Here is a 12764-nt window from a genome sequence, read left to right as displayed (position 1 = left end):
CATTGCAGGAGATCAGATCTGGGCTGCCGACTTCTGAGATTCAACCTCTGTCTTCTGTCTGTGGGCTGCAAGCAGAACCCCCTACGATGGCTGATGCCACACCAGGCCAGGAGAAGAAGAATAAGACGATGATGAGAAGACAACATGACGGTTTCTTCTCGGATGTGTTGATTCGTCTGCTGCTTCTCGCCATCTACATGTGAGTGTCTAATGGACTTCCTGTGAGTGTTTCATGTACTTCCTGTGAGAGTCTGTAATGTACTTCCGGTGAGTGTCACATGTTTGGTTGAACTGTCACTGTGATTTCATATCTGTCTCTGTACGTAATCTTAAAATAAAAAATAAAAATAATAAGTTGACTCAGTTATAGAGAGCACAGCAGGTGTTTTGGGAATAAGAGAGTTTTCCCTCTGTCCTTTTTTTTTTTCAAAAACAGGTTCTTTAATTGCTTCCACTTAGTTCAAAGTACTATGGATTCCAAACTTAGGGTAACCTTAGTACTTCTAAAAATTGCAAGGATTTCATTGATGTGATGGGCACCAGCTTATGTCAGCAAGCTATGTATCCAATTATTATTATAATTATTATTTTTATAATTAAATTTTTATTAATCCCTCTGTCATGTTTAATGTACTTATTGTCAAGCACTAAGTATGTTGTTGTTGATGTTGTTCCTGTGTTGTTAGGATGACAGAGCAGCTGTCTCCCTTCATCCGTGACATCCAGCCTGAGGAGCTGTGGCTCTACAAGTACCGCCATGTGCAGAACGACCATGTGCCTAACCCCCTCATGTTCGTAAGTAGTACACTAGTCTAGAACACTACCTCCCTCATGTTCGTAAGCAGTACACTAGTCTAGAACACTACCTCCCTCATGTAGAACACTGGTCTAGAACACTACCTCCCTCATGTAGAACACTAGTCTAGAACACTACCTCCCTCATGTAGAACACTACCCTACCTCACTCATGATAGTAAGTAGTAGAACACTACCTCCCTCATGTTCGTAAGCAGTACACTAGTCTAGAACACTACCTCCCTCATGTAGAACACTAGTCTAGAACACTACCTCCCTCATGTAGAACACTAGTCTAGAACACTACCGCCCTCATGTAGAACACTAGTCTAGAACACTACCTCCCTCATGTAGAACACTAGTCTAGAACACTACCTCCCTCATGTAGAACACTAGTCTAGAACACTACATCCCTCATGTAGAACACTAGTCTAGAACACTACCACCCTCATGTAGAACACTAGTCTAGAACACTACCTCCCTCATGTAGAACACTGGTCTAGAACACTACCTCCCTCATGTAGAACACTAGTCTAGAACACTACCTCCCTCATGTAGAACACTAGTCTAGAACACTACCACCCTCATGTAGAACACTAGTCTAGAACACTACCTCCCTCATGTAGAACACTGGTCTAGAACACTACCTCCCTCATGTAGAACACTAGTCTAGAACACTACCACCCTCATGTAGAACACTAGTCTAGAACACTTCCTCCCTCATGTAGAACACTAGTCTAGAACACTACCTCCCTCATGTAGAACACTGGTCTAGAACACTACCTCCCTCATGTAGAACACTAGTCTAGAACACTACCTCCCTCATGTAGAACACTGGTCTAGAACACTACCTCCCTCATGTAAAACACTACCTCCTTCATGTTAGTAAGTAGTACACTAGAACAATTGCTCGGGTCTTCCACATGGACTTGGGTTCAACCCCTGTCTGTTCCATTTCATAGAGCTTTTATTAACCCTGCGCTGACGCTCTGATGTCCTGTCTGTTTCAGAGCATCGCTCTGTTCACCCCGTTCGTTGTCATCATGCTGTTTGCTTTCTTCAACAACACACAACTCAATGAGATCAAAGAATCTTCTCTAGGTGGGTGACAACTATCCCTTTAAGACCAGCCTGTTAGCTTTCCCTTTAAGACTGACCTGCCTGTTAGCTATGCCTTAAGTTATTTATGACCACAGCTGGTGAAAGCAGCTAGTGTTTTCAGCAGTTAGTGTAGTGGGGATTACTCATCAAATCCATTGCATTGCATTGCAGTGTTTTGGCTTGACTAGCGAGTGTGTCATTGATTTTCGACAATGTTGACATTTATTTACATTTTTCACAATAAAAGTCTGAACATTCGGTCGGTTGTCGACTTGTTCCCGCTTTCACCAGCTGCTGTCACATTTAATAAAGCTCATATATTGCCTTATAGTTGCCCATAGCTCATGCACTTGTTGGTTTTACAGTAATGTACACATGAGCTACATGTTGACTAACTGTTCAATATAACACTGCCTTCCACAATGTCTTCTACGCTTAACCAAGTGTGCTGTAGTCAGTTTATAGCTGGAGGACAGTGACAGCATCTCTCAGTAACATTTAGGAAAGAATATGTTTTTAGGGCATTTCTGCTTTATTGGGATATATATAGACAGTAGAAATTGACAGGAAGGATGAGTGAGAGAGAGGGGGCATGACATGCAGGACATGTCAATGGCCGGAGTCGAAGCAGAGATCTTGCGATGATATGGCATGTGCCTTAGTGTGCTACCCCACTTACGCGCCCCTTCAGTAACATCTTTAACATCTCTGCCTCTCTGCCAGCTGCGACTCTGACCCTGGTACTCAACGGGATCATCACCAACACCGTCAAGGCGGCCGTGGGCAGGTGAGTGGGGGGGGGGGGGGGGGGGTAGTACCCTCTGGTGCTGCGGTTACCAAGTTTTTTTTTCTGAGTGGGGCAGTCCCACTCATATTTTTCATTTTATTGGACAGATTCAGTGAAGACAGACAGGAAAGTAAGGAGAAGAAGGGAGAGAGGGCATGTCAGCAGGGCATGGGCCGGATTCGAACCCATGCCGACATGGGCATATGTGTGCACTGTAGACCGCGGTGCTAGACCACTGGACCACCCCAGGCCACTAGGTTACCATAGTTACCACACCTGTGTTCCTCAGACAACCTATGGGCCTTGACATACTGTATATATCCTAACAGGGGATGTAGGATATACAGTATATCCTATATATGGTGTATACTGTAAACTCCTGTCCTACCCTGTGCTGTGTGTGATGGTACGGTCCTGGCCTACCCTCTGTTGTGATCCTGTCCTACCCTGTGTGGTTTAATGATACACTCCTGTCCTACCCCATGTTGTGTGTGTGTGTGTGTGTGTGTGTGTGTGTGTGTGTGTGTGTGTGTGTGTGATGTCCCAGGCCGCGTCCAGACTACTTCTACCGCTGTTTCCCAGACGGTCAGAGTAACGCAGAGTATCACTGCAGCGGGAACCCAGCTGTCATCAGGGACGGCAGGATGAGCTTCCCCAGCGGACACTCCTCATGTGAGAACACAGCTGTCGTACACACTCCTCTATAGTACACACTCCTCTATAGTACACACTCCTCTATAGTATACACTCCTCCTCTAGTATACACTCCTCCTCTAGTACACACTCCTCTATAGTACACACTCCTCTATAGTATACACTCCTCTATAGTACACACTCCTCTATAGTATGCACTCCTCCTGTAGTGAAACACTTCTCTGTGGTATATACTCATGTGAGAACTGGGTCAGGAAACATTCACAGTCGGCTGTTTTGCTGTCGAAATCCCAAGACCTGGTATGAGATTAGGCACCGGCTCTCAAACCCCCTACCTACCCCATTTAAACCCCCTACCTACCCCATTTCCACCAAGCCAGTTTGAGGGCCCGGTTTGGAGCCGGTGCCTCATCTCGAACCAGTTCTTCGGATTTCAACAACAAAAGAACCGGCTCTCGGCCAGGAAAACTGGTTCCAGAGAGCGGCACCAACACCTGGCTGATCTTGAACAAAGAACTGCTTATGTCAAAAAAAAAACTGACAGACGTATACAATGAGGTAATGATGTGGCTCTCTAGCCCGTGGAAAAGCAAACTGGTCCAGACAACTGCAGACAACTGCGAACCAGCACTAGCTCCAGCCCAGAACTAGACCTAGGTTTGTGTTGGTGGAAAGGGATTGAAACCATATACATATATATTCAGTGTTTATATAAATCAGTGATTAAAGCTTAACCATGCCCGTCTCCTCTCCTCTCCTCTCCTCTCCTCTCCTCTCCTCTCTCTGTGGTACTTTAGTTGCGTTTGCGGGTCTGGGGTTCACAGCGCTCTACGTGGGGGGCAAGCTGCGCTGTTTCAGCCCAGCAGGGCGAGGCAACGCCTGGCGACTGTCTGCCTTCCTCACGCCCCTCCTCTTCGCCACCCTCATCGCCCTGTCCAGGACCTGCGACTACAAACACCACTGGCAAGGTAACAACCACATCTCTACTAACTAACTAACTAACTAACTAATCAGCAACATTATTTTAATCATTCAAATCCACCATACACTCATTATTTAACTAACCCTAACTAGCTTTATTGAGTAAGTAAATTAACAGCTATTCATGCTGTACAGCACGTGTGCGAAATGACACTGATTGGCGCAATTTTGACTACACTACGGTGATAGATGTGTCTTAATATATGTCATTTAGCTGACGCTTTTATCCAAAGTGACTTACATTACAGCGAGTCCCTACATCTTTCAGTATATACGGGAATCGAACTCCCAACCTAAGCATTCTTAGTGCCATGCTCTACCAACTAAGCCACCATAGAGGACCATAGAGATTGTTAACGCTGATTCATCATTAAACACGTCATAATAGGGTGCAGATTGGACAGCTAGGAGTGTAGCCTAATGCAGTAGTCTTCCTCAAGACCTAATAATGAAGTGTTACCTTATCTCCTCTCCCTGGGGTTGCTGGGAAATTCTGACTGTGGCAGTGTGTTTTCCTCCTAGTCCATTTTAATGTATTTATGGATTATTTTTGTGTGTGGCACAGTACAGTGTGTGTACAGGCACACAATTCAATCAATGAAAGATAAAGGCAGACGTCACGACACACACAGCTAACACCTCCAATACAACACAAACATTTCAAGAGAACCCCTAGTGCGGTTTTTCCTTTATCCAGCATTGATTGAATTGGGTACATGTTCAAACATGGTGAGCTGTGATGAGAATAATACCCACGGTAAATCAATAGATTCACTGATTTAACATTCATTCCATACAGTCTGTAATCAATAAACAGGTAAATCATTCCACTTGTAACTCCTGCTCTGTCCCTGCGTTTGTCCAGATGTTCTGGTAGGTTCTCTCCTGGGGGGCAGCGTCTCCTACCTGTGCTACCGGCAACATTACCCCCCCCTCGACGACCCGGACAGCCACATGCCCCTGCAGCATGGCCAGAGAAACCCTGTCCCTATGCCACTTGAGCGCAAGCAGAGTGACTCAGAACAAGTCGTACTTCTCTAGCCCTCTCACCCCCTCCCTGCAGACTACCTCCTACCTCCCTACCCCCCCCCTCTCACCCCCTCCCTGCAGACTACCTCCTACCTCCCTACGCCCCCCGCCCCCTCTCACCCCCTCCCTGCAGACTACCTCCTACCTCCCTACGCCCCCCCACCTCCTCTGCTGGCCAGAGCTTCACAGGGCAGGAGTCATAACAATGACTTATAGCGACCTCCTCTGTGCTGCCTGCCTGTCTGTTTTAGGCAGATGGGCAGTACTGGAGACCAGATTATCAGGGTTTCCTCTTCAGCAGTAAAAATGCAGTTGATATTAATAATAATAAGCTTTATTTATATAGCACCTTTTGAAAACAAGTAAAACATCAGTAATATACTGCAAAAGAAAAAAAAGGAACAGATTAAAAACAACAGTAAATGAATATGGGCAAAATAAAAACATATCTTATTGTTATTAAGACTAACATTAGGTGGTCCACTACTGCCTTTAATAGTGGTTGGTTTCCAGTCAGATTCCTTACTACTAGCCGTATATTCATGTGTATACCATCCCTGGAGCTGACAGTACTGTGGACCTGGTTTATAATGACTTGAAGGAATGTTGCCTACTAATATACTGCACTGTGTGAATAACGTTGGTTCAAAGGGATTGTAAGGACCCAGTAACGTTATGTACTTTCCTTTACAACTGTTCTAGAATGGGGAACTTCCAAGCAATATCTGTAGCTCACTGTGTAGCCTATCACTGTGGGCTGAGGTATCTGAGTAGCCTATCAGTGTGGTCCATACAGTATGGTACACATCTGGAACATAATGTTCTATAGGAGAGGAAAGGAATGGACTGATCCCCCGCCCCCCCCCTCCCCCCTCCCCAGTAGGTAATCAGTGGCAGTAAGTTGGCATAGCCTTTAAACCCTGATCAAACAACATGCCTGTATCACACGTGTTTTATTACAGGTGTGTTCAGTAATGATCATGGACTGACTTATCTATGTTTGCTCGTACAGTTGTACAGTCTAGCCTTTTTTGTCTGAGTGAAGCAACAGTGAAATGTAAAGCTCACATCACTCCCACTCTTCTTTCAAAATGTTAAGAAATTATAGAAAATACCTGATAAGTCAGTATAGTTGTGGTCTAAATGGACACTATCCGCATCATGGCTTTATATTTCTCTGACCTCTTTTTTTTCCAGAGCTCCCATGGGTCCTTGAAATCATTTAAAGTTTGTGAATTTGAGTTTTTGAAACTAGACATGGGTCTTTGAAAGTGCTTGAATTCCCCTCTCTCTCTCTCTCTCTCTCTCTCTCTCTCTCTCTCTCTCTCTCTCTCTCTCTCTCTCTCTCTCTCTCTCTCTAAAAAATACTAAGACTCTGTATTGTTTCACAATATATTGTTTTGCTGTGCTGTGGTAGAGAAGGCAAGAGACCATCGAGTGTTCTCACATTCAAGCCTCTCTTTTTAATTGTTGTCTGTGAGCGGATAGTTCCTATTATATAAATTCTCATCTAGATCTGTCTCTATGCCGTGTTGGGTCCTTGAATTTGAGGAAATTTAGTCTTGAAAGTCCTTGAAAGGTGCTTGAAATTGATGTTTCAGAAGGTGTGGGAACCCAGTTTTTTTACTCTTGTTTCATCACCTAATCATTATGTTTAATAGTCAAGTTTATAATGTTTTTGTGGAAGAGTAGCCTTAACTTAATGTATGTATGATTGTGTAGCCTAAATATAAAAGAGGATGTTCAAATGTCAACTCATCAACCTTTCTTCAGTCTGTATAATTATATTATCTATTATATGTCATCCATGTAACCATTGCAACCTCACCTGATTGTTTGAATGTGAAGTTAACAAGTTAATTGTTTGCCAGACTAATTAACTAATTAACAGATTGCTGTTGGTCACCTTTTGTCTCCACCCTCCAGTGCTTAAACGAGGTTAATTTCTGTTTGTGGGGTGACGGTGGCTTAGTCTGTGCACGTTTTTAAATAAAATAAAATAATTTATTTTCCCAAGTCTGTCTCTGTGTCTTCAGTGTCAGGAGACGTTGGCTCACAGTTCTAATAATATTTGTAATAGTTATTTTTAGAGATGATTACGAGCTATGTTTGTCATCCAACAGTGAAACTGGTGACTTCCTGAGGTTTGCGTAATGAAATGATTCATTAAAAGATTCCCTCAGACCTCTGCCAACGATTACATAGGCCTGTTTGTTGCATTGTGTTGGTATCTCCCCACCCCTGCCCCCTGTCGTCATGGGAACTGACCTTTGAACATGTATGAGTAAACTGGTGGCGACATTGTCATGTGGTCTGGGACCGGGACCTAGTCTGTGCTGGGGCTGGTTGTTGCACAGTCCTGCTGAAGTCCTGCTGAAGGTGCCTGGCGCAGAGGAGACCAACAGAGTGTTTCATATCAACCCTTCATCCTCAGATACGTCGACCAGCCACCAGGTGAGCTTCTCTCTCTTTCACATTTACATTTTTGGCATTTCGTGAGGTTAGAATTATAAGGTTCTATCTCCATTTTTGGTCAAAATTTAGTTTTTTACACAATCTGCTCCATTAGGTGTTTATTAATGCCTGTGTGGTGTTATTTTTAAAATGTTGAAATTTTTGAGTTAGTAATTCATAAAATACAAAGGTTCCATCTCACAAAACATAATGGAATGTAAAAACTTTGACGCTCAATATCTCTGAACTTCCCTAAACGGAGATAGAACCTTATAATTCTAAGCTCACGATTTAGCAGACGCCTTATTCCAAAGCGACTTACTATCGATACATTTGACTAAGCAAGTGAATCATAAATTCACCATTCTTTCTTTCTCTTTCTCTCTCTCTCTCTCTCTCTCTCTCTCTCTCTCTCTCTCTCTCTCTCTCTCTCTCCCTCTCCCTGTGTGTTTGGAATCGATCGCTAACTGACTGTACCTCTCATTGATTTTTCATGGTAGAGATTGTGTGTGTGTGTGTGTGTGTGTCAGCCTGTGTGTGTCTGTGTGATGGTGTGTGTGAGTATTCTAATCTATGCTAGTCCTTTGTTGCCCCTCTAGCTGTGTATGAGTCTGTACATCTTAACCATAGCCTATTCTAACCATAACATAACCATAACCATACGATTCCTCTCTAAGTCCTCTGAGATACTCCTCCTGTTGTTTCTCTGTGCTAGCTGCCATGACTGCCCAACCAACAGAGTTAACCATGACCACACCTCAACCATATCCTAACAGTAACCAAGCCTCTTGTTTCTCCGTGCTAGCTACCATGCTGGCCCAGCCAATGGAGTACAGTCCTGTGGAGCACCACTGGTTCTACTGCCAGCAGCCGGGCAGCACCAACACCTGGGTTCCCTTCACCCGGAAGGACTCTGACAGGCTGGAGGAGGCTCACACTCACGGTATGTACACCACCTAATGCCAATCCTAGCCTTGACCCTAACCCTAACTCTATGATGATGACAATGATGGCAAAGATGAGGATGAGGATGATGATGATGATGAGCATAATGATGATAGTATGATGTTTGGCACGTACAGTAGTTAATGCCAACCACAGTCTTATCCCTAACCCTAACCCTAACCCTAGCCCTATGATGATGATGTTGATGGCAAAGATGACGATAATAATGATGATCATGATGATGGTGGTGATGATGATGAGCATAATGATGATGTTTGGCTGTTTGGAGTAGCAGGGAAGGCCAGAGTGAAGGGGGAGGTGCAGCAGGGGAAGGAGGTGGTGGTGGCTACGGAGGGGAGGCGCTACGACGTGTGTCTGAGGCAGAGGAGGCGCCAGGCGGTGTACTGGGAGGAGCCTCCCTCTGAGGTCAGACGATGTTCCTGGTTCCACCAAGGAGACAGGGAGACCAGCTACACACCTTACCCAGAGGACATCAGCCTGGTCCTGGAGGTAACACACACACACACACACACGCCATACCTGTAAACGTTAGAAATTGAAAATAAGGGATATTTTCCCGAAAATAAGGGCCGCCCCCGGGCCGTCCTCTCCCCCCCACCATCTACATACCATACCCCTTACATTCATGTGTGTGTGTGCGTGTGTGCGTGCGTGCGCGTCTACAGGAGGCCTACATGGTATCAGTGTCTCTGGACGAATGGAAGAGGAGATTAGAGTTCCCTAGTGGAGAGACGGTGGTACTACATAGCTCCACGGTAGGACTCCCATCACACAGCATGAGCTCACTACGTCTGCTGGGCTTCTAGTAGAGATGATGACATCACATTTACTGACTTGACCCCCTGAACCCTGCCCTGTCTCCTCCAGCTGATGACCCAGCATCCCCTCGCCAAGACCCCCTCGACCCCCTCGTCCCCCCCAGAGCTGACACGACCCAGGACCGTCAAGCGGGGGCTGGAGGGGATAGCACTGGAGGTATCTGAGGGTGAGTCCTGTAGCATGTCTGTCTGCAGGCGGGGGGGGGGGTTGATCATCCAGGATTACTAGTGATTTAGTGTTGTTGTTGTTGATGATGATGTTGTTGTTGTTGATGATGATGATGATGTTGTTGTTGTTGTTGATGATGATGATGATGTTGTTGTTGTTGATGATGATGATGATGATGATGCTGTTGTTGATGATGATGATGATGATGATGCTGTTGTTGTTGTTGATGATGATGTTGTTGTCGACCCAGGTGAGCCAGACAGGGTGGACCACCTGGTCTTCATGGTGCATGGCATCGGACCGTCCTGTGATATACAAATGCGAGGTGTCGTTCAGTGTGGTACGACCTTTCACCTTTCCCCTCGAAGCCCTGCCATGTCCATAGACCTAATGAAGTTCCAATTCCTCTATTTTATAGAGATTCATGAAGCACTTACAATGAAACCTCAGAGGCACCTGAAAGTAATGAAAGTACGTTTCAATCTCCCTCCTTTCTCTCTCTCCCTCCATCTGTCCCGCCACCACCCTCTCTCCCCCCCCCCCCTCTCTCTCCTGTAGTGAATGATTTCCGCAGTTCCTCTCTCAGTCTACTCAGAACTCACTTCAACCAGAGCCAAGATGGCGTCTCGCAGAGCCCGCATGGCGGCAGAGTGGAGTTCCTGCCTGTCAACTGGCACAGTGTGTTGCATGGCGACACGACCGGCGTGGACGCGTAAGAGACAGTACATTTATAGTCTGATTACATCATCAACTACTGTACATTCGGATTACATCATCAACTACTGTACATTCTGATTACATCGTCAACTAAACTTTGATTACATCATCAACTACATTGTGTTAACATCACCAGCGACACACTCTCTGGCTCTGAGTCTGTCAGTACGGTCAACTCTCAACTGTTGTCTGTCATGTTTTCTCTACCTCTCTTTCTGTCTCACACACACACACACACACACACACACACACACACACACACACACACGCACACACACACACACACACACACACAAACACACTCACACTCCCTCACACCTTCCCTCCTAACAGGGATATCGAGAGGATCACCCTGCCCAGTATCAGTCGCCTGCGTCAGTTCAGCAACAGTACAATTCTAGACCTGTTCTTCTACAACAGCCCCACCTACTGTCAGACCATCGTAGACACTGTGACCTCAGAGATAAACCGCCTCCACGCCCTCTTCCTGCAAAGACACCAGGAGTTCACTGGAGCTGTGTCACTGACCGGACACAGCCTGGGTCAGTCACTCACTTTGGACTGTGTGTTAGCCCACTGAGCTAAGGCCTAAGATGTTGTTAGCCCAATGAGCTAAGGCCTAAGACTGTGTTAGCATCTGAGCTAAGGCCTAAGACTGTGTTAGCATCTGAACTCTTGTGTTCCTGGTGGGACAAGAACTCAAGAATTGAGTTCTCAAGAATTGCGGTCTGAATCTGAATTGACTCCAACTCTGGCATGCAAAGGTCAAAGCCAGGATCTTCTTAACTTTTACACCAACTCTAGAGTGAATATATCTTCACATTTTTTAAATCTTGTTTTCTAGGCTCTCTGATCCTCCTTGATATTCTGACAAATCAAGACAAACAGAGTAGCGATGAGGAGATGGTGAGTAGGATTTCTTTTTGGGGGGGGGGTCATAGTTTTTGAATTTACAGTGATCTGAACTGCTAGTTGTTTTCATAATGGCTGGCAATCATACATGTATTTGAAAGGCCTCTACTGCCATCTAGTGGGGCTGTGGTAACATGTCACCCACCTGTAGAACCCAGGAGAGCCTTGTGTTACAGTGACGCAGTTAATGACTCTGATGACCTGTGTTTTTTTTTTTACCGACCCTGTGTCATGCCCAACTGAAGCAAAACAAATTCCAACAATTGGATTGATTTCTTTTTCACTAATGCACATTCTCTCTGTCTATGTCTAGCAATGACAAAATAAAGTCCATTCCATTCCATTCCATATGTATAATTAACATCAGCCAACTAGTGACCCTCTACCCCTGTGTGTGTGTGTGTGTGTGTGTGTGTGTGTGTGTGTGTGTGTGTGTGTGTGTGTGTGTGTGTGTGTGTGCGTGCGTGTGCGTGCGTGCTTGTGTGCGTGTCCTGCTACAGAGCAGCCCCAGTGAGGCAGCAGCAGAGAGTGGCCCTACCGCCCAGGGCCACCAGGGGGGGTGTGAGAACGTTGAGGCCAGGCCTGGCGACTCTCCCAGTCTGGAGGAGCGTCTGAGAGACGCGGGGCTGGAGCAGTACATCCTCCTGCTTAACAAGGAACAGGTGGACATGGAGGCCCTGGTAGGACTGGTCTCAGTTCAGCTTATAGGTCAATGTGAGAAATAGAATATTTGTCTTTTATTAGTTGTTTATATTATTATTATACCTATTATGCTACAATTATCCTACAATTATGCCTATTGTCTAGTGCTGCAATGTCAGGAACCGAGAGTTTTACTCTCTTACTTACAGTAGTTGTGTAGTGACGTAACAATAAACGTGAAACTTGTCTCTAACAAGGGTGTGTGTGTGTGTGCGTGCGTGTGTGCGTGTTCAGAGTCTCTGTTCGGAGTCTGATCTGCAGAACTTGGGAATCCCCCTCGGGCCTCGTAAGAAGATCATGAGTTTAACGAGGACGTGGAGGATCTCTGAGGTATGACCGCTCCACACAAACATCTACTGTGCAGAGAATGTTACATCTCAAGACTTCCTGTCTGTCTGCTCTGACAGCAAGACTTCCTGTCTGTCTGCTCTGTCCACATCCTCAGTGTTAATGAAATATAGGTTGAAGATAACGTTCTATTGCTTATACTCTCTTGTATCTGTTTCTCTCTCTCTCCTTCTGTTTCTCTCTCTCTCCTTCTGTTTCTCTCTCTCTCTCTCTCCTTCACCCAGAAGAGAACCAAGACATCTTCTGGGGTGTATTTACCCCTTGAGGGGGCAGGTACCAAGACCCAGGTGAACGAAACCCCCTCGAACGACACCCCCTCCATCAGCCAAGT

The 12764-nt window shown here is 45.5% G+C and overlaps 2 protein-coding genes across 2 annotated transcripts in view; both read left to right on the top strand.

Annotated features, from left to right (window-relative positions):
• On the top strand, nt 1-5359 carry LOC308173541 (phospholipid phosphatase 5-like; the record flags this gene model as incomplete). The annotated part of the gene is made up of 7 exons (XM_080548568.1): nt 1-199; nt 687-795; nt 1806-1896; nt 2620-2683; nt 3231-3355; nt 4135-4305; nt 5184-5359. The coding sequence occupies exons 1-7, from the start codon at nt 87-89 to the stop codon at nt 5357-5359; spliced, it is 849 nt and encodes a 282-aa protein (XP_080404694.1). The 5' UTR covers nt 1-86.
• Nucleotides 5360-7691: 2332 nt separating this feature from the next.
• Nucleotides 7692-12764, top strand: part of ddhd2 (DDHD domain containing 2) — an 8268-nt gene continuing 3195 nt past the window's right edge. Inside the window, exons 1-12 of the mRNA XM_080548077.1 lie at nt 7692-7801; nt 8607-8744; nt 9039-9256; nt 9433-9522; nt 9635-9761; nt 10014-10094; nt 10313-10466; nt 10805-11013; nt 11316-11377; nt 11884-12063; nt 12320-12415; nt 12658-12764. The exon at nt 12658-12764 is cut by the window's right edge and continues 34 nt beyond it. Coding sequence (XP_080404203.1) covers nt 8612-8744; nt 9039-9256; nt 9433-9522; nt 9635-9761; nt 10014-10094; nt 10313-10466; nt 10805-11013; nt 11316-11377; nt 11884-12063; nt 12320-12415; nt 12658-12764 — 1457 coding nt within the window. The 5' untranslated portion in view covers nt 7692-7801; nt 8607-8611. The remainder of the gene's footprint in view (nt 7802-8606; nt 8745-9038; nt 9257-9432; nt 9523-9634; nt 9762-10013; nt 10095-10312; nt 10467-10804; nt 11014-11315; nt 11378-11883; nt 12064-12319; nt 12416-12657) is intronic.

The sequence above is a fragment of the Nansenia antarctica genome, assembly GCF_963989245.1.
Source record: "Nansenia antarctica genome assembly, chromosome: 18".
Classification (NCBI taxonomy): domain Eukaryota; kingdom Metazoa; phylum Chordata; class Actinopteri; order Argentiniformes; family Microstomatidae; genus Nansenia; species Nansenia antarctica.
The sequence above is the reverse complement of the archived record's forward strand: the minus strand, read 5'-3'. Positions and strand labels throughout refer to the sequence as shown.